Source organism: Rattus rattus, chromosome 3 (genome assembly GCF_011064425.1).
Source record: "Rattus rattus isolate New Zealand chromosome 3, Rrattus_CSIRO_v1, whole genome shotgun sequence".
NCBI lineage: Eukaryota > Metazoa > Chordata > Mammalia > Rodentia > Muridae > Rattus > Rattus rattus.
Window position 1 is genome coordinate 23,628,110 of NC_046156.1, and position 24,185 is coordinate 23,652,294.

General features: G+C 38.9%; 2 protein-coding genes across 4 annotated transcripts in view; one reads left to right on the forward strand and one right to left on the reverse strand.

Annotated features, from left to right (window-relative positions):
- Ube2d3 (ubiquitin conjugating enzyme E2 D3) overlaps positions 1-21,695 on the reverse strand; it is a 31,146-nt gene extending 9,451 nt beyond the window's left edge. Inside the window, exons 1-4 of one of the 3 annotated variants that reach the window (XM_032897281.1) lie at positions 21,580-21,695; positions 20,176-20,331; positions 4,583-4,646; positions 4,455-4,486 (exon numbers count right to left, since the gene is read on the reverse strand). In XM_032897281.1, coding sequence (XP_032753172.1) covers positions 4,455-4,486; positions 4,583-4,646; positions 20,176-20,199 — 120 coding nt within the window. In that variant the 5' untranslated portion in view covers positions 20,200-20,331; positions 21,580-21,695. Of the gene's footprint in view, positions 1-4,454; positions 4,487-4,582; positions 4,647-20,175; positions 20,332-21,060; positions 21,174-21,234; positions 21,349-21,579 lie in introns of those variants that run through there. The other 2 variants (XM_032897280.1, XM_032897279.1) reach the window with 2 other exon arrangements.
- On the forward strand, positions 20,235-23,746 carry LOC116895236 (basic proline-rich protein-like). The gene is made up of 3 exons (XM_032896560.1): positions 20,235-20,420; positions 20,775-21,510; positions 23,569-23,746. Exons 1-2 carry the CDS (start codon positions 20,235-20,237, stop codon positions 21,501-21,503), a joined length of 915 nt encoding a protein of 304 aa, XP_032752451.1. The 3' UTR covers positions 21,504-21,510; positions 23,569-23,746.
- The last annotated feature ends 439 nt before the right edge of the window (positions 23,747-24,185 follow it).

Here is a 24,185-nt window from a genome sequence, read left to right on the forward strand (position 1 = left end):
ACTTAAAACCACTAAATTCAGTAACTGCCTCTAAAGTTCACAAGAATTTATCTAAAGAGATGTCCTAAAAGTTATTTAAACTATCAGAATTGCTACTTGCAAAAGATGCATGTGTGATTTATGGATTTCTCAATTTGCTAGTTCTATGTGTCAGAAAAAAAAGTGAACATGGTTCATTAACTTCAAATCCTCTAGAAAAATTCACTGGTTTGATACAAAGACTTATAAATGCAATTTTAACATGAGTAATACAAAGGGCTAAACAAAACATGCAACACATGCACAGAAAAACTATTATTTGAATCCTAGTTTTAGTTTTTTCTTCTTTAGGTGTATGGATATCTTGCCATTTAAAAAAAAAAGCCTATGTACTATGTGCGTGCAGGGCCTGCAAAGGCCAGGAAAGGGCAACAGAGACTCCTGGGACTGGAGTTAATAGATAGTGGTTGTGAACTCTCAAGGGGGTAATGGGAATCAAGCTTCACCCACTCCTCTACTGCTCTTAATCACTGAATCATCTCTTCAGCTCCCAAGACCTACTGTCTTTTGTTTGTTTTGGTTTTATTGTATTGGGGATTCAACATAAGGCTAAGTCCATGCTAAGTAGGCAGTCACTTTACCTCCAAACTATGCCCACACATTAAAACAATTTGTTTTCAGTCAAGATCTTGCTATCCCAGGCTCATCTGCCTTATCCTTCACAAACAAAGGCGTTACAGATAGGGGTCTTTAGTGCTCTCTGTAAAATGCTCATTGAACAACAAAACCCACCTAACACTGCAACACACAAAAACTACATTGGGGAAAACAAAACACCCCCCCAAAAAACAAGGTACAAAGAATGTGACCTGAATTATTTGACATGAGTATATTTAAGATTTCCAGGTTTCCCACAACCGTATGTTAATTCAAGGACTTCTGAATAACCATCTACAGGGCTGGTGGGTGAGGTGGCTCAGTTGGGAAAGGCGGCATTGTTTCTATACCAGCTGACCAGAATTTAATCCTTAGAATCCACAGGGATGGTAATGGCTCAAAGGAAGAGGTTATCTTTAACTTTCCCATAGGTACCACGGCACACCCATACTCAAGGCATAAATAAAATTTCATTAAAAAAAAAATCTACTGCTGAAATTTATAGGTAAAGCAAAACACTAAAACAACAAAACAAACGAACAACAACAACAACAACAACAAAAACAACTTAAAAGGGCAAAATCTCAACAAGACACTGAAATCCCACCTTATTAAGACAAAACCCCAAAGGGAACAAAAATGGGCATTTTGAACAACTTTTATCAAATTTTAAATCTCAGATTTGAATAGATTTAGAATCTCTTAAGTTTTGTTCCTATTAACTTTTGTTCTCTAAGTATTTGTTCTCTATGACATTCAATAATTTTGCATATGTCTACAGATCCATTCTCATTAACCTCTGACCCCCTCATGTTTTACAGTTTTCATTTTCTTCTGTACTGTATCTATTTACTTCTGGGCACATTTTCAAGCCTACTAAATATACTTGTCTACTTGATGAGATGCATTCAAATCTCAAACTTCTGTGTCAATCCCATTCTTCCTAAAGCACAAGAGAAAACAGAAAATAGGGGTCTCATACATGATTCTTTTATTTTCATTTGATTCACAGTCCTAAGAACTCAAAGATTGCCAGGCATCATGGCTTCTTAATGCTTATCATCCAAGCGCTTTGAAGCTGAGGTAAGAGGTTGCTTGGGAGTCTGAAGGCAGCTCAAGGCCAAAGGTTATAATTTCTAGGCCAGCCTAGGTTACATCGTAAAGTGAAGACACACACACACACACACACACACACACACACACACACACACACACACACACACACACACACACACACACTCTCTCTCTCTCTCTCTCTCTCTCTCTTACACACTTAAAATTTCTTGAACTAGCTATTTTTTTGGCCACTGCTATTTTAGCTTAAAAAGAAAAAGTTTCACACATCTCATTAACTGTGATAGTATGAAATAAAATGTGAAGTTGGATCAATAACCCTTATAAACTGATAGATTAACTCAGATTTCCTCATTTATAGTTGATTATCCTCTGTCCATTACTGACAATAGTATAATGCCCCGGACTAAGGCGAAGTTATTGTTTCCAAATCTTTTTCTGCCAACTACCTTTTTTTTTCGTTTTCCTTTTTTTCGTAGCTGGGGACTGAACCCAGGGCCACTGAGTTAAATCCCCAACCCCATCCCAACTACCTTTCAAATTAAAGAAAAAGCTAATCACACGAGACAGGTAACTTATTTCTGATGACATGAAGCATTAATGGGAATGGCACTTCTTTACTCTTTGTAGTTCCAATTATTTTTAGAAAAAAACAAAACGAACAAAAAACATCAAATGCCATAGTTACTTCAAGCATTTATGTGTGAATTTTCAATTGATCCAGGGGCATTTGAGATAACAATATTCAAGCTTCCTTTTACAGAAATTTAAGTAAAAATTAACCCCCCCCCCCAAAATCTCTACACACAATGTGACCTAAGGTAGTACTCCAAAGGAAAACATATTATCCAGATGCAGTGGACAACCTGCAACTTATGTGATACCACTGCCCCACTCAGCTTTTAACTGCATTTCACAAAGACATGCTTAGAAGCCAAAACACAAATTCTTTTTAGTGTAGTCACTACAGCTAAAAAGTATGAATGAAATGGGCCCAGGACAACAGGCATATAAGCCACTAAAAAAGAGACAGTAGCTATTGTCCCATTCCTAAATCATTATGTCTGTGCAGTGACAGTGTCTAGTTAGAGGGGCAAATTTCCCAAGCAACAAATTTAACAATGTCAAACATTCTTAGTAAACAAGTCACTGTGTAAACTGTCAAGAACATATTCAAGTGTGATTAAAACAAAAGGACACTTTTAAATAAGAAAAACCAAAAACAAAGACCTGTGGCCTTTGTAGCTAAACCAATACCAGCCTGTTCCCATGATTTAAATTTTAGTCTACTTTTGATTCTAACATTTCACAAGTACTCTTGAACTACTGGTCAAAGTCATGAGTCTCTCCTACTATGTGTTTTATTACTTGAGTATCTCACACTCTAATATGTCAATTACCTGATTCCCAATATTACAGTCCCTGAAGGCTGACAGAAACTATGGTTTAGTCGTACCTTTACCCTCACCATACAGCAGGTGCTTGCTCACTTTTCATCGAGCTACAAATGAGTAAGGTTATTAAAACCAGGTTGTTAAGGTGACTCATGCGTATTAATTCTAGCTTTCAGGTCCTAAGGTGGGAGGGAAGCTGAAAATTTGAGGTCACCCTAGATTACAGCATTACTACAACTCTGTCTAAAACAAAACATACCCCAAATAAGCCAGTAACTTTTTTTAAAAATCTGAACTAGATGTGAATGTTCAATCCTGAAATATGGGTAATCAGAATGCTGAGGAAAGAATTCAAGAGAAACCAGACACTGCTGTCTCAAAAAAAAGGTCAATCCAGGGATCCAGGGTGCAGGAAATGGCTCCATGAGTAAGGAAGAAAGTTTGCCACTGACACTAAGCTCAATCCCTGTGACCTATACAGAAGTAGAGAGCTGACTTTTCCAAGTGATTCCCTGATCTCTGAACATGTACAATAAAATAAACACACTTAATAGGTTTTTTTAAAAATCAATTTAAACCCGGAAAGTATTTGTTGATCTAACCCATCTAACTACTCACTTACTAGGTCAAACTTTTCCAAAAATATTTTCGTTTAGAATTATTAATATGTACCTAGTGACTATTTTTTCCTACCCAGTACAGTATTTACATTACTGCTCCCCCCCACCCCTGTCAAAAGAAACTAAGATATACAATAAAACTCAGAGACCCTAAAATGCCCTTTAACCTTACTCAAAGATGTTTTAGATCAGTCTAATCTCTGAAAACACTAAGGTGGTTATTCACAATCCTGAACATTCAGTTACCCAGCATACAGTTTATTTACACAGGATAGAAAGGAATCTTGGTACATTCAAAATATTAAGTTCTACCTAAATAGATTAAAATTTTGTATAAATTTCTAGGTTTACAAAAAAAAAAAAAATTAACCAGAAGAACATGATTACTGTAGATTCATTCTTGGTAGTTGTGGTGCTCTGAGTAGAATCCTTCCTTCTAGAGAAGCTCAATAACTGCTTTTCACTGCCACTTAGTTTCATTAGAAAACTAAGACTGAGGCAAAACAAGGGATTTTGTGGATGCAGAGATGGTACCCCAGGATATAATCAGAGGTGCACATTTAAGGAACATTTCATTTTCTTTAAAGAGCAGTGTTAAGTAATATGCTGTATCAGAAATATATTAAGGAACTATGTATGAAGGCCAAAGACTAAAATTGTGACAAAGAGAATGCTGGATTTCCAATGAAAAGCAAAACTGGAGAGAGAAAACAAAAAAAGGAATACTTACAGGTCCCATAATTGTGGCTTGCCAATGAAACACTAGAAAGAGGAGGAAGGAGAACAAAACAAATACTTCATTATCCCAAAAACATAACAACCTTCTGAAATTAGTCATTAAAAAGAAACTTCACTTACTGTCATCTCCAACTGGACCTGCAGAACATTGTGCTGGAGGGTCACGGGCCAAATCACTAAGTTCCTAAACCAAGACAGAAAATGGTAGTTTATGTAATCTAAAATTCATGAAAAGATATGCATTTAAGTATCAAACCTTTAAAATCCCATTTAAAGGGACATCAAAAAAAAGAAAAAAAAAAAAAAAAAAATCACTGCAACAAGGACAATGTCAGAGGGGAGAAAGAAACCCTAAGTATTCTTAAATCCAGCTCCTGAAATACAGAAAGACGCTTTGCTAAGCATTATGTTTAACATACATATACTAAAACAGTCACCTTGGCAGGCATGTGTTTGTATCGTTAGACCTTTTTTTAAAAAACCATACTAAAGATAGATGATCTCTGAACAAAAAAAAAAAAAAGTAGCAATAAAGTTTATAAACTTAGGCAAGACTACATCAAAATGTCTTTTGATGAACTAACTTTTCAGACCACTTCAAATGTTACCTTGTCTGTCTTAAATCCTCTTTCTTCCCAAAATTCTAATTTCAGTTCCATGTCAAACACTTCAGAGCTAAATGCTCTTAACATTTTATATTTAAATTTCCTAATTAAGGTACACTTTAATTCAGTCCTTATTTTTACCTATTCTTAAAACTCACATTTGGAAGACAATGTTTCTAGGTAGAAGATGCAATTTTCACAATTTATACAAATGCATCTCCAACATATGTGTGTATGAATCTTCAATGACCTACAATGCATTTAACAAGCACATAATACTTTATTCATCACATTTAAGTATGAAAATAATCATTAAACAAACCAAAACAAGGCTGATTGAATGCAGTAGTAACTAGAAAGCAGTGGTAGTCTAACCGCCTCATACAGGCCAAGCCAAGCAATCTACCAACTAGCTACATTTCCAGCCCAAATTATTTCTGCCTGGTTTGGGCTCAATCTGCCAATTTTAGCTAGTTATCCTACCCTCTTATCCCTCCAAAGTAGCCAAATAATATGTATAACACATTTTGCTTAATTCCCGATTTTAAAATACAATAAAGGATCACCTTGGCTGGTACCATCAAATTATCACATCAATTCATTCAACTGACATATTAATCTTTCCTCAATAAATTTACTGAACAATTTTACAAAATACAGGATATATTCTGAATAAGCTCACTTTCCTCAAGCATGTATCAAGTGAATGGAAGGGAAATTTCCAATTTAAATGCCAGAAAAACAGCTACCTCAAAGAACACATAGAATCTTATTGCTCTTATTAAGTGTATATAAAAGATCATCATTGTAAAGTAACAAATTCAGGAAAACTAGTAAAACCAAAGCAGTTTTTAATAATATTTTCCAGAAAGGGCAAAACATGCTGATTTTGACTCAATGTTTTAAATCCTTGACATCTTTCTCCCATTGGCTGGAAATCCACAATACAGCAAATCTCCATTCTGTTGGTTTAGGAGGCAACCATTATTTAAGGATAAGTTCTGGGTTTGCAACCATCCCGTTTCTGATAGTTTTACACACACAAATAGGAGAGACTGTAGCTGCCAACTGGGCGGAGAATGAGTTAAAAGCCTATGTCACTGATAAACTTGAAGCACACCTCAGACTAAAAATGTATATCCTTAACAATTTCTTACATAAACAAAGCTATTATGACCACCACAGAATAGCAACACACCACACTATATCCAGAATACACGCAATGGTATACCATTCATTCTACTCAGTAGTCTAGAAATCCAGAGGCGTTTTTAAGCTTAAGTACCGAATTTAGTACTAATAGTCATTCTATGTATTTTAGATATGATGATTTATTGTATATGATGTACAATAAAAAAATTCCTAGATTTCAAGTATGAATACTCTATCATGTGATACATTGTTAAACACTTTAAGCCCAAGACCATATAGTATCTTATCCACTTGCCTCTGCTTCCCAAGTGCTGGAATTAAAGATGTATGCTATTACTCCTACTCATCCCCCCTTTATTGAAGTACATACAACTTAAATTCTCAGTTATGTCCTGCACTATTTAAAAAACACTTAAAGGTCAGTAAATTCAGATTTCTAAAATGACCACTGGACTCTGCCTATTAAATCCCTGCATATTTTCCCTATTATAAATTCACGGTCAGGTTTAGGCCTCCTCCCTCTTAAGGTATTTATTTACTGGATTAAATATGCCAGAACCAACAGGCACAATGGTGCATACCTTTAATGCTAGCACTCAGGAGGCAGAATCAGGCAGATCTGTGAGGCCAGTCTGGAATACATAAGACAGGTCTCACAAAACTCAATGTCAGAATTGGTATAGAGGATCTTTTACTTTGCATACTTAGCAGATGCTGCTCTGGTTTCCTTATTAAAAAGCACATGCAGTTAAGAGAATTCTCTAACATGATTAGCTCTACGACTAGCAAGCCTCATTTCCTAATCCTTTTCACACAAACACCCCCCTTTTAAAGGCCTGCATACAAAGCTCAATGATACAGAGGTTCAGATGAGACCCTTTTAATAAGGTCTTTTCTGCCAACCTATGTGAATGAAAATAACACTTGCTGTTTCTGCTTGCTGCATGGTATGTGCTAACCAGCTATGCTATGGCAATAACCTCTGGACTAAGAAATTAGAAATGTGATGTGCAAACCAGGAGTGAGTAGAAGGCTTAAATTAAGAGTCAACATTCATGAAAGGCATGATAGCACAATAATTTTATCTCTTTTATAATACTAGTGTCTATTATTTCTCTTTAAATGTTGAGATTTTTGTGATTACATGAAAAACTAATGGCTAGTATGTCAAACACCAGGAAATGAGACCTTTACAAATACAAATAGTGTAATGCACTACTGTATTAGATGGAATAAAGACAAGGCTGCTTCTTTTTCTCCTGTAACCCTAGAGACAAATCCACAACTGCCTCACACACTCAAGGCAAGCTCTTTAGCAGTTTACCATGAGCTATACAAAACTGAGACCATTCAAGAGTATGAAAAAAAATCTCATTTTATTTCTGTGCATGTATGTGTATCTGCAGAGTTGATGTGTACTACATTCATCTAGGTCTCTACAGAAGCCAGAGGGCAACAGATTCTCTGAAATGGCAGTTATAGGCCATTGTGAGACATCTGATATGGGGGCTGGGAATGGATCTTAGGCCTAGTGTAAGTCCTCTTAACAACAGAGCCATCTCTAGTCACCAACAATATTCTTTTAAATGAGGAAATTTCAGGAGCACTTTTAAACTGTTGTGATATATCCCAACAAAAATGTAAAAGGGCTAGTGGGATGGCTCAGCAGTAAAGAGGACTGGCTGCTGTGGAGGACTCAGGTTCAGTTCCAGCACCTGACACCCTCTTCTGGTCTCTGTGCACCTACATGTGTGGTATTCACACACATACACATATCTTCAAAAATATATGATGGTTGTTAAAAACTTACAATTTTAAGAGCGCATATACTGAGCAACACAGCATGAAAAATGCCTTTTCCATCCTAATGCTGGAAACACAAGCAATGCTATTTGTTGTCTCGGTTTCAAAAGCTTACATGCAAAGTGACAAAGTTCCATTCTGACATGGATTTGAGTTCTCTATATTTTTTTCCTTCAATCTGCTCAAAATCTTTAAAATTGCCACTCAACTGGTACAGAAAAACTCAGTTTTGGAAACTTAAGTAAAATGAAATCATTTGTGTACACATACGCTTGTACACAGGCATGCAGAACCTGGGTTTGTGAGCTACCATGTAGATGCTGTAAAACAAATATTCTCCTGAAAGAACAGTGTTCTTAACCACTGAGCATCTCTTCATCCCCCACAGTGGTAACTACTCTTATATTGTATTTTGGGAAAACAACAACAAAAGCCTTTTCTTTCCTGTGTTACCCACGTTATCTTATGTGTTCAACTAATCCCACCTCAGCTATAGTTGCAAGCCCAGTGAAAAATTAGATTTTAAATACAACTTTTAAATAATGCCACTATAATGTCTCTAATCTGTTGATATTAAGCGACAGTTGGTGATGGTGGAAGACACTGGTGATCCCAGAATTAAGGTTAAAGTAGGAATACCATCGGAAGATCCCAGAATTAAGGTTAAAGTAGGAATATCATCGGAAGCTGAAAGCAAGCGTGACTCTGCATCAAGACCTGGTTCACAAACGAACCGATAATCCAACAATGCAAAGATGGAAAAAACAATGGAAAGTAAAGATAATGGCAAAAAACATTCTTGATGTAAAAAAATAAAGCACGAAGTCAGAATTAAGTAAATCTGGTTAACATATGAGTGAAGCAGGCAGGTAGGTAGATCCCATTCAGTTCAGTTCATCAGGATATGAAAATCTTGACTGGGGAGGACACCCCAAAATTAGGATTGGTCGGCATATAATTCTGATGATAATAAAATCCTAAGAATGTACTCTGAAATAATCCAACATTAAGAAGAGATTGCACACCCTCAAAGTGACTAAGAACCTCAAGAAAAAGGCAGTAAGCAACAGACTTTTAACACTTCTATCAATTAGGTAAATTTGACCATTAAATACTATAAAAGTGAAACATCTAATTGTTCAGGAACTATGCTAACAAGTGAATTCAACAGACAAAATAGTCCTTATATACCCTTGCCATTCTGCTTCTGAAACATAGGGCCAGCTGCTTATATAGTAATCAAACAGCAAAGATCCCTCATCTACAATCTTGACTCCTTTATGCACTTCGCCAAGAAACATGCCATACTATTTTCAACATATTCAATAAGATAAAATTCACCTTAAACCTCTGATTGGTTTTACTGAAATACTGTACTGGGGAAAAAATATTAGGGGCTAGAGAGGTGGTCTAGTAGATCCCAGCACTCACCACCAGGCAGCTCATAACTACCTCTAACTCCAGTTACAGAGAACCCAATGCCCTTTCCTGGCACTGGAAGGCAAGGAACGTCTCTCTCTGCACACATTCAGCCTAAAACCTTAAAAGAAAATCATACTAGGTAAAAATGTTAATTACTCAGGCAAGTGAGTTGTTTTATAGGAATATTTGAGACAGGAAATGTCTCAGCCTTCATATACACATACACAATTTTGAAACAACTGCATATACAGAAGATATTGTGAAGTCTAAGTCTAAAACACAGAATTCAGGTTTATTTCATATATACCAGCTATGTCAAAGGCACTTTTAGTGAAGCCAGTTACAGGATGTTAGGTGTACAACCTTCAACTTAAAGCTTTAAGGTGTGTTCTAAGTAGTTACTTTGGACAGACTCTTTTCAAGTATTCAACTCCTTTTAAAAACTGAACTTTGTTGTTTTTAAATTAACCAACTATCTTGTATTAAACAAGTAACTTTTTAAAAATGCGTCAGTCTTCAAGCTGGGTATAGAGATGCATGCCTTTAATCCCCAGGAAAGGCAAGTGGATCGCCATAAACGAATCTGAGTTTGAAGGCAGCCTGGTTTATATAGTGAGTCCTAAGACAGTCAGGGCTACAAAATAGAATGACCCTATCTCTAACAACAAAAGTTATCAAAGTCCACAGAAAAAGCTTGCCAATCCCAGGAAAACCCACTTTTATTACCTACTAAATACTGTACTTAACACTCAAAATGGAAAAAAAAAAAAAAAAAGTACACTACTCCAAACCCTAGGACCCTGTCCCATAAGGATCTGAATTTTCAAATATTTAAATCCTACCTGTGCAATACAGAGAGTAGGCCGGAAGTATGTATGTGCTTCTAATGTTATCAGTTTAGAATTTTTTAAAACTAACTAGCCTAGCTAGACTTACTATTTCCTATTTTGTTTCCTCAATTTTAAAACAGGATCATCTTTTTTAATGTAAATTTTGAGAACGACTTAAAGCTTTATGACACAACAGCAGGCACACAACATACCCACAAACCATCTATCTAGAAGCCAAGCCTCGGTAAGTCTTTTTGATTCATTTCTTCATTAAACAAAAACAAAACTGCTTCATAAATATGCTAAATAGCCCTAGCTCATTTAAATCTCCAGACTACAGGATAAATCTTTGTTAAAATAGCTTTTTAGAATTTTGAATCAAGTGTTAAAAAGTATTTTAAATAGGAAATAGCTTGATCAAGTGCCTGCCTCACAAGCAAGAGGAGGAACTGAATTACCTTCCACTCCTGACATAGGCCTGGTGGCAACCCTAGCGTTAAGATAGGAAAAAATAGGGGTTGGGGATTTAGCTCAGTGGTAGAGCACTTGTCTAGGAAGCACAAAGCCCTGGGTTTGGTCCCCAGCTCCGGAAAAAAAAAAAAGATAGGAAAAAATCTTTCTAAAACTTGCTGGTCAGCCCTTCTAACCTAAGCAGTAAGATCCACGTTCCACTGAAGACCTGCGTCAGAACATAAGGTGGAGAGAGAAGAGACTCTCCCAGTGTTGACCTCCAGATCTCTTTAACAGGCAGGTAAACACATGTAAATTCACACACCGTTAGATAAGCCTTTTGAATAAGAAAACTAGTTTTCTGCATGCTATTTGTTAATCAGTGAACCTTTAAATGCTAGCATTGCAGCCTAGCTTCACCATTCCTTTAGAATTTCAGATGGTTCAGCCTTTTATTTCCTTAACTTCAGGCTTTTGTTACTTAAATCATTTTCTTCTTTCCCTTTCAAATAATTTCAAAATGTCTATTTCCCAAATTTCCATGACCAAAAGACATCTCCGCAGAAATAAAGTAAGATTTAAAGTCAGTAAGTTCATATACTAAAATCTGCTTTATATTCAACACAAACTTTAGGTTGGGGTTTTAATAATAAACAAAGGAAATCAGCAGCATGTCTATCATTTGGGAGGTAAAGACTGAAGGATTATGCTCATTTTAGGATATGTGCCTCAAAAAAAAAAAATGGGGAAATGCTATTCTAATCCTATTTCTTGTGTTTTATGTAGTACCCATCAATCATAATCAGATCATACTTTTGAGATAACAGTGGCATTTGAATTCTTAGTATGGATGGCTAATTAAGCAAGAATTTATCAAGTTAGTAAGAGAAAGATGGATATTAAATAGAAACACCCAGGTAATAGTAGGGATTGACAAAGTTCATACGGCTTAGAAATTTTCCTAGATCAAGCACTAATATAGTTTAATAATCAGATCAATTAAGAAAAAAAGTTTTGATTAGGACTTTTAAGAGCCCCCAGGCATATACCAAAAGTAAGGAGTTACTGGAGTTTGAAGCATGAGGAACTGAATTTCTTGAAATACATTGAAAGTATACTATCAAAAGGAGGAAATCTAAATCACATCAGTTTGATCTACAAATATATTTTACTATAGATCAAACAAACTATACAACAGTGTTCACACGATCAATTCCCCTAAAATTGTTCACTGTTAACTCTTCACTCATACTGTACTCAGAATTTATGAGTATAGTGATTCATATAACTTTAAAAAGATGTACTCGCAAAAAATAATTTGAAAAGAGGTTGTATTTTTGCATGCATGTATACATGCATGTATGTCTGCACACCACATGTGTGCCTGGTACCTATGGAGGCCAGAAGAGAGCATTGGATCCCCTAGAAGTGAAGTTACCGACGGTTGTGAGTCACTATACAGATACTAGAAGCAGAATCAAAATCTTCAAAGAACAGATCGCCACCTCTCCAGTACCAACATATATGATCTTAAATGAAAATTAACTGAGACAATGGTCTGTTTCACACACAGAAAATTCAGGTGTGTTCTTGGCCAATTATTATATAGACCAACGAAACCAGAAGCAGTTGTCCGGCAGTTATTAGTAATTGCTAAAGGCTCTACCACCTCTTAGGAGCATAAAATAACTACCAGTAAGAAGAAACCGTACCATCTATTTGAAAAGAATTATCTTTCCATGAACCACTTCTTTTGAAATTTGGTAATCATGTGGTTTAACAGGGAGAACTAAGCCCATTTCCTACTGGCAAGCTATTCATTTTTCTTTAAGAACCTGAGAGACCTACTAAGAAGCCAAGGAGGGGTTGGGGGTTTAGCTCAGTGGTAGAGCGCTTGCCTAACTGCAAGGCCCTGGGTTCGGTCCCTAGCTCTGAAAAAAAAAAAGAAAAAAGAAAAAAAAAAAAAGAAAAGCCAAGGAGACCACCCCATCCTTTTCTAATCCAGAGAAGTTAAGATCCTAAAAGCTCTCACATGGTCTAATTCACCTCACTAGGTTAAAACCCCACAAAAGTATTTAGTACTACAATTAACAGCACATATGTGATCTATTTCTTGAACAATTTTTGCTTACCTTGCAAGCAGCGCAGCAAAACTTTGTATTTGTATACTAAACTCTCAGTGGCTAGATTACTGAGAAGAGCAAGAGGTATAATTATTACATTCTTAAAGATTTTTTTTTTTTTTATGTGTGTGAGTGTTTGCCCTCGGAGAGCTCAAGAGGAAGTTAGATTGATGCCCTAGAACTGAGCTATAGTTGTGAGCAGCCATGTGGTGTTGGAAATGAATAATCCTGGTCCTCTATAAAGAGCAGCATGTGCTCCAAACTGCTGAGCTATTATCTCTCTAACCCCCAATTTTTTGTTCAAAAAAAAAAAAAAAAAAAGAGGTATTTCTAAGAAAAAGCTCATAGAGTTTAAAAGGATCCTTACTCCAACCATTATGGGACAGAGGATCTCTTTTGACAGTTCATTGTTGAAAATAGGATATGGCTGACAGCAAGTACTATACCTATACACAGTACTGTGTATTGTGGTAGTTTTTTTTTTTTTTTGGGAGGGGTATGTGTTTGCACCTCTATTATCTCTGTATCTTAGATGGTAAGGACTGTGCTATCAGTAAGATAGCACAATAACCCAAAACTACAGTAACAGCTGACCAAATTATTAAAAACACTCAAAAACCTAAAGGAAAAATACTGGAAAAAAATATGATCTGTGTATTCAGACATCAGATTTGTGACTGATGAAGATGTACAACTGCATTAGGTAAGCCTCAAGTAAGATTCCATGTCTATCATAGTTTATCTTAGACCTATGAATTTATTTTCAATGACAAACATTACTTATATGTCATATCAGCATAGCCAAAAGGAAAGCACTTATTAAGGGGAACACGATTAGTAACCCTGTTATTAAGGCTAACTTCATAAACCCATTCAACTTTGTAGAGTTCTGCTACAACCCAAAAGGCCTATCAAATTTTAATTCAAAGGGGTTGGGAACTTAGCTCAGTGGTAGAGCTCTTGCCTGGCTCAGTCCTCAGCTGGGGAGGCAGGGGGGAGGGAATTTACAGTGACAAATCCAAATTCATGGATTACATCCTATATACTACTGATCCACACCATTCTAGTATCAGTTGTTCCAATTTGATACCATCTTATATTTCAGCATATAACTAATAAGAGGTAATAACAGATTTTCTATCAGAATCTTTACTATTTTACAAAGTTAATTTCCTGTATTTTACTTAGTTCTTTTCCAGAAGTAAACCTGACTTACAACAGAATCAAGACTGCCCTTGCAGTATACCTAGTTTGAGTAACACTAATTAAAGACAGGAAGCAGGAATAAAAAAAACCTCTAAAGTGTTGAGATTAAAAAAAAGAAAAAAAAAAATCACCCTCAGCTGTCCATTACAACTGCAACACCAACTGAATTTCTTACATAATATATGTGTAACTAAACTATCAAATAATTTAGTTACTTATATTGATATTTATCAATAAAGTATCTATTTATTGGCATCTATTATATTTGACATTTACTTACATCTCAAATTGATTTCTGAGAAGTCTCAGAATGCATGGTTGCTAGCAATGAATTCTAAAAGATACTTGCTTGGCAAAAGATTCTCACCTGAGCAAACTTTACAGAATTGTAGACAAAGATTCAAAAGGAATTATCAATTAGCTGGCACAGTCTAGACAGGAGGATGAAGTTTGAGCAAGCCCAGAAAATGACTCCACTGCCAAGAAGTCAAACGCAAACCACAACAACTAACTCAACTCCCCTTTAAAACCCAGTTTGTTTGTAACCTTTCCAGAGAAAAACTTTAAGTTTCTTTTATTCTATGGATTAAACGACAGGTTCTGTGCAATATGCTGCCTTACATCACCCACAAGGCATTAGCTTCCTGTTTAGTTCTAATTATAGGTGAGACAAGTATGTTTGTTTATTAGACAAGGTTCTAAGAATGGCCTGAGTGAATAATACTAGTTTTCTTTCTTTAGATCACCCTTGAAGATAAGTCACTTAGGATTGTTCAAAAAAACTAGGCTTGGTGACATGCAAATTTAGCCCTATTAAAATTGTATCTCAGAAATCTTTTTGTAAGTAGTTTTGGAATATACCAAGAAAGTTGTAATCCATGAAAGCAAGTCAGGCATTTCGCAAATATGAAAAACAAACTTAGCAGTTGTCTATTGGTAGTTCATATCCTTTTGTTAGGATTAATGTGAAAAGCATTTCCATCCTACATCTAAACAAGAAATACTAAGTCACAATTGAAAGAGCTCTAAAGTCAGGACAAATGTAGCTCTGAAAAGTTACCTGAACGTCCCTGGATGAATAAACTCGCATGTCTAAACAAGGTGTAAATAAAATACAAACTTTTGCCCTTCTCCACCCGATATATTAACAAGCCAGAGGCTAACTTGTTTTGTGCTGAAGACAGGGTATATAACTACAACCCCAAAGTGACCTCCAGTTTATACTGCCATACTTTAGTTCCCAGAGTGCAGCAGGTGTATACTATACCCTAGTTGCCTGAGGAGTTTTAAAAATAAAATATTATAAATGCACTCATTAACACTAGTGAAATTTTAACTAAGATCATGACGGCAAGCTCACAAAATGATTGTGATACAGGATAACAAAGAATTTGACAAACCTTTGAAAGTAAGTTGTACAAAGTGAAAAACATACTGTGTTTGTTCCAACCAAAGCGGCGTCTTGATTTTTGTATGCAACTGTAACTCCAGTGAAATACTTTGGGTTTCTGAGACAGAGTTTCTGTTGTCCTGAACTCACTCTGTAGACCAGGCCAGAGATACACCTGCCTCTGCCACCCTGGGATTAAAGGTGTACACCATTGTCCAGCTCTACCAGAAGTTTCTAAATCCCCTAATGAACAATTTCAGAATTATGTCTGTTTCTAGAGATGATTTATAAGACCAAACATTGTTGTAATTCTTTTTTTTTTTTTTTTTTGGGGGGGGTTCTTTTTTTCGGAGCCGGGGACCGAACTCAGGGCCTTACGATTCCTAGGCAAGCGCTCTACCACTGAGCTAAATCCCCAACCCCCATTGTTGTAATTCTTAAAAACAAAAAACAAACAAACAAAAAAAACCCCCTAGAATCTTCTGAAATAAAAATGTAGTAATGTCAAAAACCTACCTAAGCAATAGCTTGTGTATACAGCAGTAGAATTTCTATTAAGAACCAACCACGGAGCAGTAGTGGCACATCCCTGTAATACCAGACCGGAGGCAGAGGCAGGATTGCTCCCAAATCCAAGGCTAATGCTTGCTTTGATTACATAGCCAAAACCCACCTCAAAAACAGTGCAAAAATAAGTAAACCAATAAAGAAAAGCACATCAAGAGGAGCACAACCAGCCCGGTCCTGTAATCATTATTGAGCACTCAGAAGGCCAAGACAGGGCCAGGCCAGCCTTTGTGTGACACAGACTCAAAATTTAATCTGAAACTTTTTTTTCTCTATTTGGAAGCTATGGCTGATGAGATGGCTCAGTTTGTAAAGGTGCTTGCCCAGATGAAATGAAATCGGAGTTCAATTTCTAGAAGCCATGGTAAATTAGGGATCTGACTACAGATGTCCTCTGAACTCCACAACCATGCAAAGTGCTCCCTGCCAACCAAATCAATTCTTTGAGAATTGATTTGAATTTTAAGAGGCACCCAAACCTAGGAAGCAACAAGTAAAAATTGACACGTTACACAAGTAGCTTTCACCAGTGCTATGAAGAGTATTCAACCTAACCTTTATGTGCATAGCAAACACTGGATTTAAAATAGCAGATAAGCATGATGAAGAAAGGGAAAGATAGTGTGTCACAACTGCTTTATATCAAACTCAATACTGGGACCACTGGATGATCAGCATCCTTTGTTCACCTAAGTATTCTTTTACAGTATAAATAAAACTTGGGGACCAATAAAAAACAAAAAAACAAAAACTGGACCACAGGAAAAGCCTATTATCTTACAAAACTTGAAATACTATTTTGTTTACTTTAAAAGAATCCCAGCACAGCAGTTTCTAGCCCTTAAAGAAACTATACAATTAAATACATTCCATTTGTCTGCATTTATTTATAAATTAGTTGTAAATTTAAAAAAATCCGCCTCATATTTTATGTGAGGTAGAAGACAGCATATCAGAAAAAACTAAAAACAAAACAAAAAACCCACATTTATTTAGCAGAATTTTAATGGTACAAAATTCATGTTTGTTGGTTTTTTTTCTTTTTTGGAGATGACCTTATTAGAAATCTATTACTAGTTGTGTGACTGAACAAGTCAAAAGTCAACTTCTGCTACTTCAGGGAATGTCTCATATGGCTGTCTTGAGGCCTATTACACATCAGAGCCTATGCTAGGACTTAACTATCACAGAAATCCTAATGGTGTAAAAAAGCAGTTGTCATCAGAACAACTTGGAATTAGAAGGTCTGGTTCTAATCCCAACTCGGCTACATTGTCAACACCTGGTTGAGTTTTTTCTTTTAACAATGAATTTTAATTTTCTTCATGGTGAAACTTGTCAACTGTACTTATGTTTTCACATTATAAGAAAACTACTTAAGAGTTATGAAAGATTACAAATACTTTAAGATAAATTTTTGTTTGCTTGTTTCATGCTAGATCTTCAATGTAAAGTTCTAAAAGTCCCCCAATTATGTAACAGTCATTCTGCTTTGCAGCAGTAAATTTTCTTAAAGTTCCAAAAACACAGATTTGGAATTCAGCTGCTAAAATTAAAATACCCATTTAATAACAGCACCATACTACAATTTAGTCCAAATAATTACAAACACAGCAAAAGAATACATGTATGGTTGTTTGGTAAGCTAAGAAACAGTCAAGCAAACACACGAAAGAAAAAAAAAAAAGATAAAAGTATCAACTTACACCCATTTATCACTAAAGCTCAGTTGCATTTTAATAAAAATAGTAATGGCTTGTTAACACTTGTTTAGGGGAAACCAGAAGAATAAATTCTAAACAGGGAACAATACAAAAAACCTCATGACAATACTGCCTTAAGAAGAAAAGGCATCCTCTTTCTGTACTTTCACAAACTATTCCTGCATCTGGGTGCCATTTTTTAAGTAGCTTCATGGTTCTGACAGTATCTGAAGGAAAAACCATGATATGATGGAATACCCTACAGGTAGAAGCATCAGCCATTTGGCATATAAACAGATTTCGAATATAAAAAATTTACCTCTTAATATCAATACATAATTCTTTTTTTTTTTTTTTTTGGTTCTTTTTTTCCGGAGCTGGGGACCGAACCCAGTGCCTTGCGCTTCCTAGGCAAGCGCTCTACCACTGAGCTAAATCCCCAACCCCAATACATAATTCTTTAAACTTGCAAAAATATGTTTTCTCTTGCCATCCCAGTAGCTAGAAAAATTCCTAGTACAGATTAGGCAAATAGATAAACTTGCTTAGAGCCTGATTCTTTTTTCTTTCTTTTTTTTTTTTTTCCCCAGAGCTGGGGACCGAACCCAGGGCCTTGCACTTGCTAGGCAAGCGCTCTACCACTGAGCCAAATCCCCAACCCCTAGAGCCTGATTCTATCTCATGTTTTTTACTACAAATGTTTACACTTAACCATTACTGCCTCGCTAGAGCTTTTAAGTCATTAAAATGTTGCCAAAGCAGCTGAGTATCACCTGTAAAAAGAAAAAAAATCAGTAAGACCTCCCTTTAAAATGTACTGTTTTACACTATGGATCTGAAATTTGATTAACACTGAATGTTATAGTTTCTGTATTATGCTGTAAAGCACAATAATGCATCTCTAATGTGAGGTTCACCCTCAAAATTGTCACACTAAGTGGTAATTTTAATGTTATCTATTATCTATTTGAAGTCTTGAATTCTAAGGTTTTCTTTCTCTTTCCATTATCATCAAGAATACAAACAGTTCAGTTAAGTGTTTTGCATAAAACCACAAAGATTACCAGGATGTCCTAAGAATTCAAGATTCAACAACAATATATTCAGGTAAGAATTAACTTTTCACGAAACTACAGCTTTCTCCAATCAAGCTGATCAAGATATATATATATATATATATATATATATATATATTATAAAATAACTACAAATACAGTAGTATTAGACCTATAGTCAATCAAGTCCTCGCCTTTCCACAGAACTCTTTAAAAACTGTGCTAAGTCAAAGTTTCTAATACCGAACCTTCCCACTTTGTCTTTTCTATTAGGACTGAGTTTACTCCACATTTTTTTTCAAGTTAGCTGTAAATACTCCACCCTCTCGATTGTGAAAGAACCAAATACAAAATACACACACACACACACACACACACACACACACACAGAGAGGGAAACTTAGTCTGAGAGTTTGAATTTAGGTTTAAAGTCTTGGGAGCAGAGGCTCTGAGAGCTCCCTACAACCGGATAAAAAAACTAACGCTTAACAGAGACCATTATCTTATAGTTAGAAAAGGAGATGCCGGGAAGAGCCTGAGCCAGTTAAAGCAGCCGCCATCTTAAAATGCGGGATAGAAGTTAGAGCAAGAAACGAGACAAAAACCACCAGAGAAGTGGCTCCACTCACACTTTATTTCTGGAAAAATCGTAGCTCTTTCCAAATTAAAGCGACGACTTATCACATTCTAGTGAATTGCTCACACAAGCCTCCTTAAGGGGGTTCTAAGCAAAGCAGTCCTCCATCCAGTCTCCTGCACTGTCAAACACCCCCAACCCCGGAATCTTTCAGAAGGCCTTTACATATAGGTTCCTGGTGCCTCAGATACATAGCTTTGGGTGAAAGCAGCGACCACACAACACAGGAAGTGGCAACAGTGTCGGTCCACCTCCTCCCAACCCCACATACTCTTGTGTAACTGCCCAGATTTGGTTAAGCTTCTGAACAGACTTCGTCACCGCGTTTTAGCAAACTGAGGTATGTTTGTCATACCCCGACTCTCAGTCAAGTTTGGAACAAAACGTCTTTCAACTGTTACATTCCTTTCTTTAGAATGCCTATAGCCTTAATAGCTAAAATGTTTTGAAGAACCTAGAATAGGAAGCAGTGCCATGGCATCTGCCGAGGCCTGTACATAATTCTACTCCCCAAACCTGACTCTTAGGCAAAAAACTGAGGAGACTAAATAAATGCCACGCTCCCTCACCCATACTAGCAGATTCTAGTGAAACAAACATTTCGCTTGCCAAAACCATTCCGTTCCCTATCTTACAGCTCATTTCAAAGTGCCCCTGCCTTCTCTTACCCCATGTAGGTATTTTCAGAATCCAACTCTCCAGGCTTTTCTCTGGGCCCCAAGCCTTTCTTCCCGTGACCCCATCCGCACCATTTAGTCCCAACAACTTACCTTATTAATCCGTTTCAGCGCCATAGTCTGTGCTTTTCGCCGGGCTTCTCACTATCCCGATGTGTACTCAAAAGGTCCGGCCAAAACTCTTGATTATCCCGGCGGCGGGGAAGGATTCTCTCTTCTTCTCACACCGGCTCTGCCAGACACAGGCGCCTTTTGCAAAAACGGAGCAGATCAGCCACTCGCCAAGGCCTCAGAGGAACCCTGCTGATTCCAGAACCCTGAAAACCGTCGCGATCCGGGCAGGGTGGGGTGGCAGAGCCACCAGCTACTTATATCCGCGCTTCGCCCAGAGAGGGCGAGGGTGACGGGAAGAGCCGAGAGGTGGTTACAAGTTTAACTTCCTTGGCCTCTTGAAAGGAAGAGCCTGGGGGAGAGGAAGAGGTGGAGGAGAAAGGGGTGGGTGTGGGGCAGGGTCCAGAGCCTGGCAGAGGAGGAGCCTGGGCCTAGCGGCGCTTAGGCCGGCGCTTCAGGGGCAAAGAAAGGGAGGGAGCGGGAGGCCCGGACCGACGCCGGGCTTTTCGGTTTCTGCTCTGAGGGTCGGCGAGCCAGCAGAAGGCAATTGGACTCGCGTGTGCTGTTGTCCCCACAGCTAGAGCTGTTCTGGGTCGCCCCTGACACCACCGTACTCTCCGCCTCACGGCGCGCTCCTGCGTGCGCGCGCCCAGCCACCTTTCCACGCGCCCGGCGGCCGCGGAGCTCCGGCGCGAGGACGCGCCCATGCCCCCTCCCCCTTCAGCCGGGCCCCGGCTCCGCCGGCCTTCCCACCCTACCCCACCCAGCCCCGAGGGCTGCCCACTCGGGCCGCCCACAGCCCGGGGCGCCGCGCCGGCCCCGGCCCGTCTCCCTCCCCTTTCCCGAGCTGTCCACACCCACGCGTACAGAGGGCCGGGGCCTCCCTCGAGCTGCGGCCTCGGCCTCCTCCCCGCGCGGCAGCTGGTGCCTCCCCGGCCCTACGGGGCTCACGCGCACGGCACAGCCACAAGATGTCCGCTCTGACGGAACTACTGCCAGCTGCCACGCTCCGCCCCTCCCCCTCTCCCCCCGCCTATTCACCGCCGCGTATCCGTCCGCCAACGCCGCCGTCGCGAGCGCAGGGCGAGCTGAGGGTTGAAGGGGAGCGGTTTGCCTCCCTCGTCCAGGCCGAGTGGACGCGCCACCCTCTTGCCGTCTCCCTGTCCGAACAGCACCTTCTTACTAAACCGATCGGAGGTCGGACCGGGAGGGCGGGGGACGGAGGCGGGTCATGGGCTGAGGGGGAGGGTAGACGAGTGGCGGAAACCCTTAGACTCAGAGAAGCATCGAGAACCGGAAGGAGACCTTAGGAGGAAGGTAATGGAAGCGGCAGCTGCGCGGTTGAGGCCCCACGCCCCTCCCTACTGTGGCCCCCCGTTTCCTCACTTGGGATGGAGGCGGCGGATCTCGCGAGAACCTCGTGGCAGGCTCACCGGAGCTCCGGGTCTGCAATGACTTAAGGGCAGTTTTGTGCTCTCTTCCTGGCTTGGGGCCCGCCCCCAAATCCGCAAGTTATCGCGAGATGAGCCGACTACCCCCCCACCCCCCTCGGCCTCTCACTGGGCGGGTCTTGCGCGGGAAGCACCGCCCCTAAATGCTTATGCTGGTGGGCGGGAGAGGAAATGGAATTCCCCAGGCTGGCCGGCGCGCGCTGACCCTGCCCTCCCTCGGGCGTCCAATCGGGAATGTGCTGTGGGAGGGGCCTCGGGGTGACTAGATGCCTTAGTCAAGGTAGAGCCGGCTCCTGGTTTCCGGCGGCCCAGGTGTTGGACGTTTCTTCCCATGCTCCTCCGAGAGGGCTGAGCAGGGGGAGGAGGCTCCTCTCAAATTAGGAACGGTAATTTAAAACAGATCCAGGCTGAGTGCTGATAGCACCACCACGTGCGGATTTATGTGCGTTGTTAACCCTGAGGGACCAATCTGAGAGCAGAGGCCTGGAGGGTTCTGTGTTAGCATAACCTAAACAATGCAGCTTAATTGTGGTCGGATTGGTAGAGCCTTGCCCCCTCCCCCCGCCCTACTTGAGGCAAAGTTAGGCGTGAACAGCAAAGGGAATGCTCTAGAATCGTTTTTTCCTTCTGCCCTTTCAGTTTTGAGCCCCAAAGTAGCAAAATATCAGGGAATCCGGATTAAATCCAGTGGGTGAGATGTGTAAGTGTACCACTGCCCTGTTTTAATCTGCCATGCTTAAAATGTAGAGGGCCGTTTGTCGAGACTGCTCTTTGGGTAAAAAGTAAGACTTTTAACTTTTGAAAAGTATTCAAAAAGATCAACATGTTTAGAGTTTCCTAGCATCTGTAAATGACCCCTCTTAAAATGGAGATCCTTCAGGACTACATGGAAATACTTCGAATTTTGAGAACCTGTTGCAGGCAATAAATATTCTCCAACTAAAAGGCTAAAAGTCAATATATAACCTAGGAGTGACGGTGTATACCATTATATGCCCAGGAGTGACGGTGTATACCATATGTAATGTCACTAGAGCAATTAATGGAATGCAGCTGCCTCGACTACTTCCCATAGGAATCACCTGGAGTTTCGTTTACAGTTCTGATTTTTATTTAGTAGGCCCGAGTAGAAGCCCGAGATTATACATTTAGAACAAGCACCCAAGTGATAGAGATTACTTCGTCAGAACCATTTTCTGAATTAGTAAAACCCTCAGTACTTACCTCATGCCCTATTGGACACCCCTGACACTTCCTCCTCCCTGAACAACCCATGGTTCTCTCCTGGCTAGCCAGTTGAAAGTAGAAGCAAAGAGTTAAGCGTGGCGGGTAGGAGAACCCCAGATGTGAGTTCTTGCTTACTGCTTTCTATTTATGGTACTGGTCTGGTTCAGCATATTATAGGTTTGTTTCTTCACCACCAAGTTAGATGTAATAATGCTGCTCTTTGTCATAGAGTTGCTGTTTTCAATGTCATAATGTGAAAGGATGCTGCAGGCTGTTACTGGTTTTATCAATGCCTGTTTTAAGATAGCATACAAATAATGGCTTTCCCTGTGATAGTGCCATGTGTATGTCACACTTTGTTCTTGTTACCCCCTACACACACTGCTGCTCCTCCTTGCTATCAGTAACAACTCAGATATTTAACTGTCCAGTGTGAATGTGAAAAACTTTGAATAATTTATAGATTATAAAATAGATATTTATGAAAATTATGTACCAGGCACAACACGTTTTCTGTTTTACAAAGGAAGAAACCGGGATGTATTGCCAAGGGGACAGAGCTAGTAAGTGGGAGAAGTGGAATTTGAATGCAAGTATTTAACTTCAGAGTATTTACTGGATGGAATTTTATAGAAAAAGTTTTAAACTGACATCTGAATTAATTTGACTTCTTTTTCCCTTTGTTTTGTACTTTCAGAAGCCAGGGTGCACTGATTAGTAGGGAACATTGGAACCTAACAACCAGACACTCTCAACATACAGGGAGAACAATGAAGAAAACTTCAAAGAAACCAATTGCTGTTGCCCTAATCTAACAAAGAAGTACATTGAAACTTTACTGCTCTGCAATAAAAAGCACAGCAAACTGGGATGAATTTGTGGTCAGAATTCTTCTATCTAAAAGTATGTGGGCAGTCCAGTAAAGCAGTTGACCCTGTTCAAAATAATTTCATGTTATGAATACAACACACACACACACATACACACACACACACACACACACACAGAGACATATATTGAAATTCATACTCTAGAGGAAGACATTTGAAGTAATCACAGTTTTAAGGAAAAGCAAACATGGTATGAGTAATTTTTATAGACACTATGATTAGGACTAGGGATATAGCTCAATTGGTGCAGTGTCTAGCATGCATGAAGCCCAAGCAAGGTTCAATTCCTAGCACCTTCAAACGGTATGGTGGCAGTGTATCTATAATCCCAGTACTTGGAGTTGGAGAGGGTGGAGGTAGTGGAGTTTATCCTTACCTTGTATCTAGCTCAAGATCTACTTGAGCTATGTAAGACCCTAACTCA

Coding starts and splice junctions, on each gene's coding strand:
- LOC116895236 (XM_032896560.1), top strand. CDS start 20,235: ATGTGTACTCAAAAGGTCCGGCCAAAACTCTTGATTATCCCGGCGGCG. Junction 20,421..20,774: donor TGAAAACCGTCGCGATCCGG/GCAGGGTGGGGT, acceptor CCCCACAGCTAG/AGCTGTTCTGGGTCGCCCCT.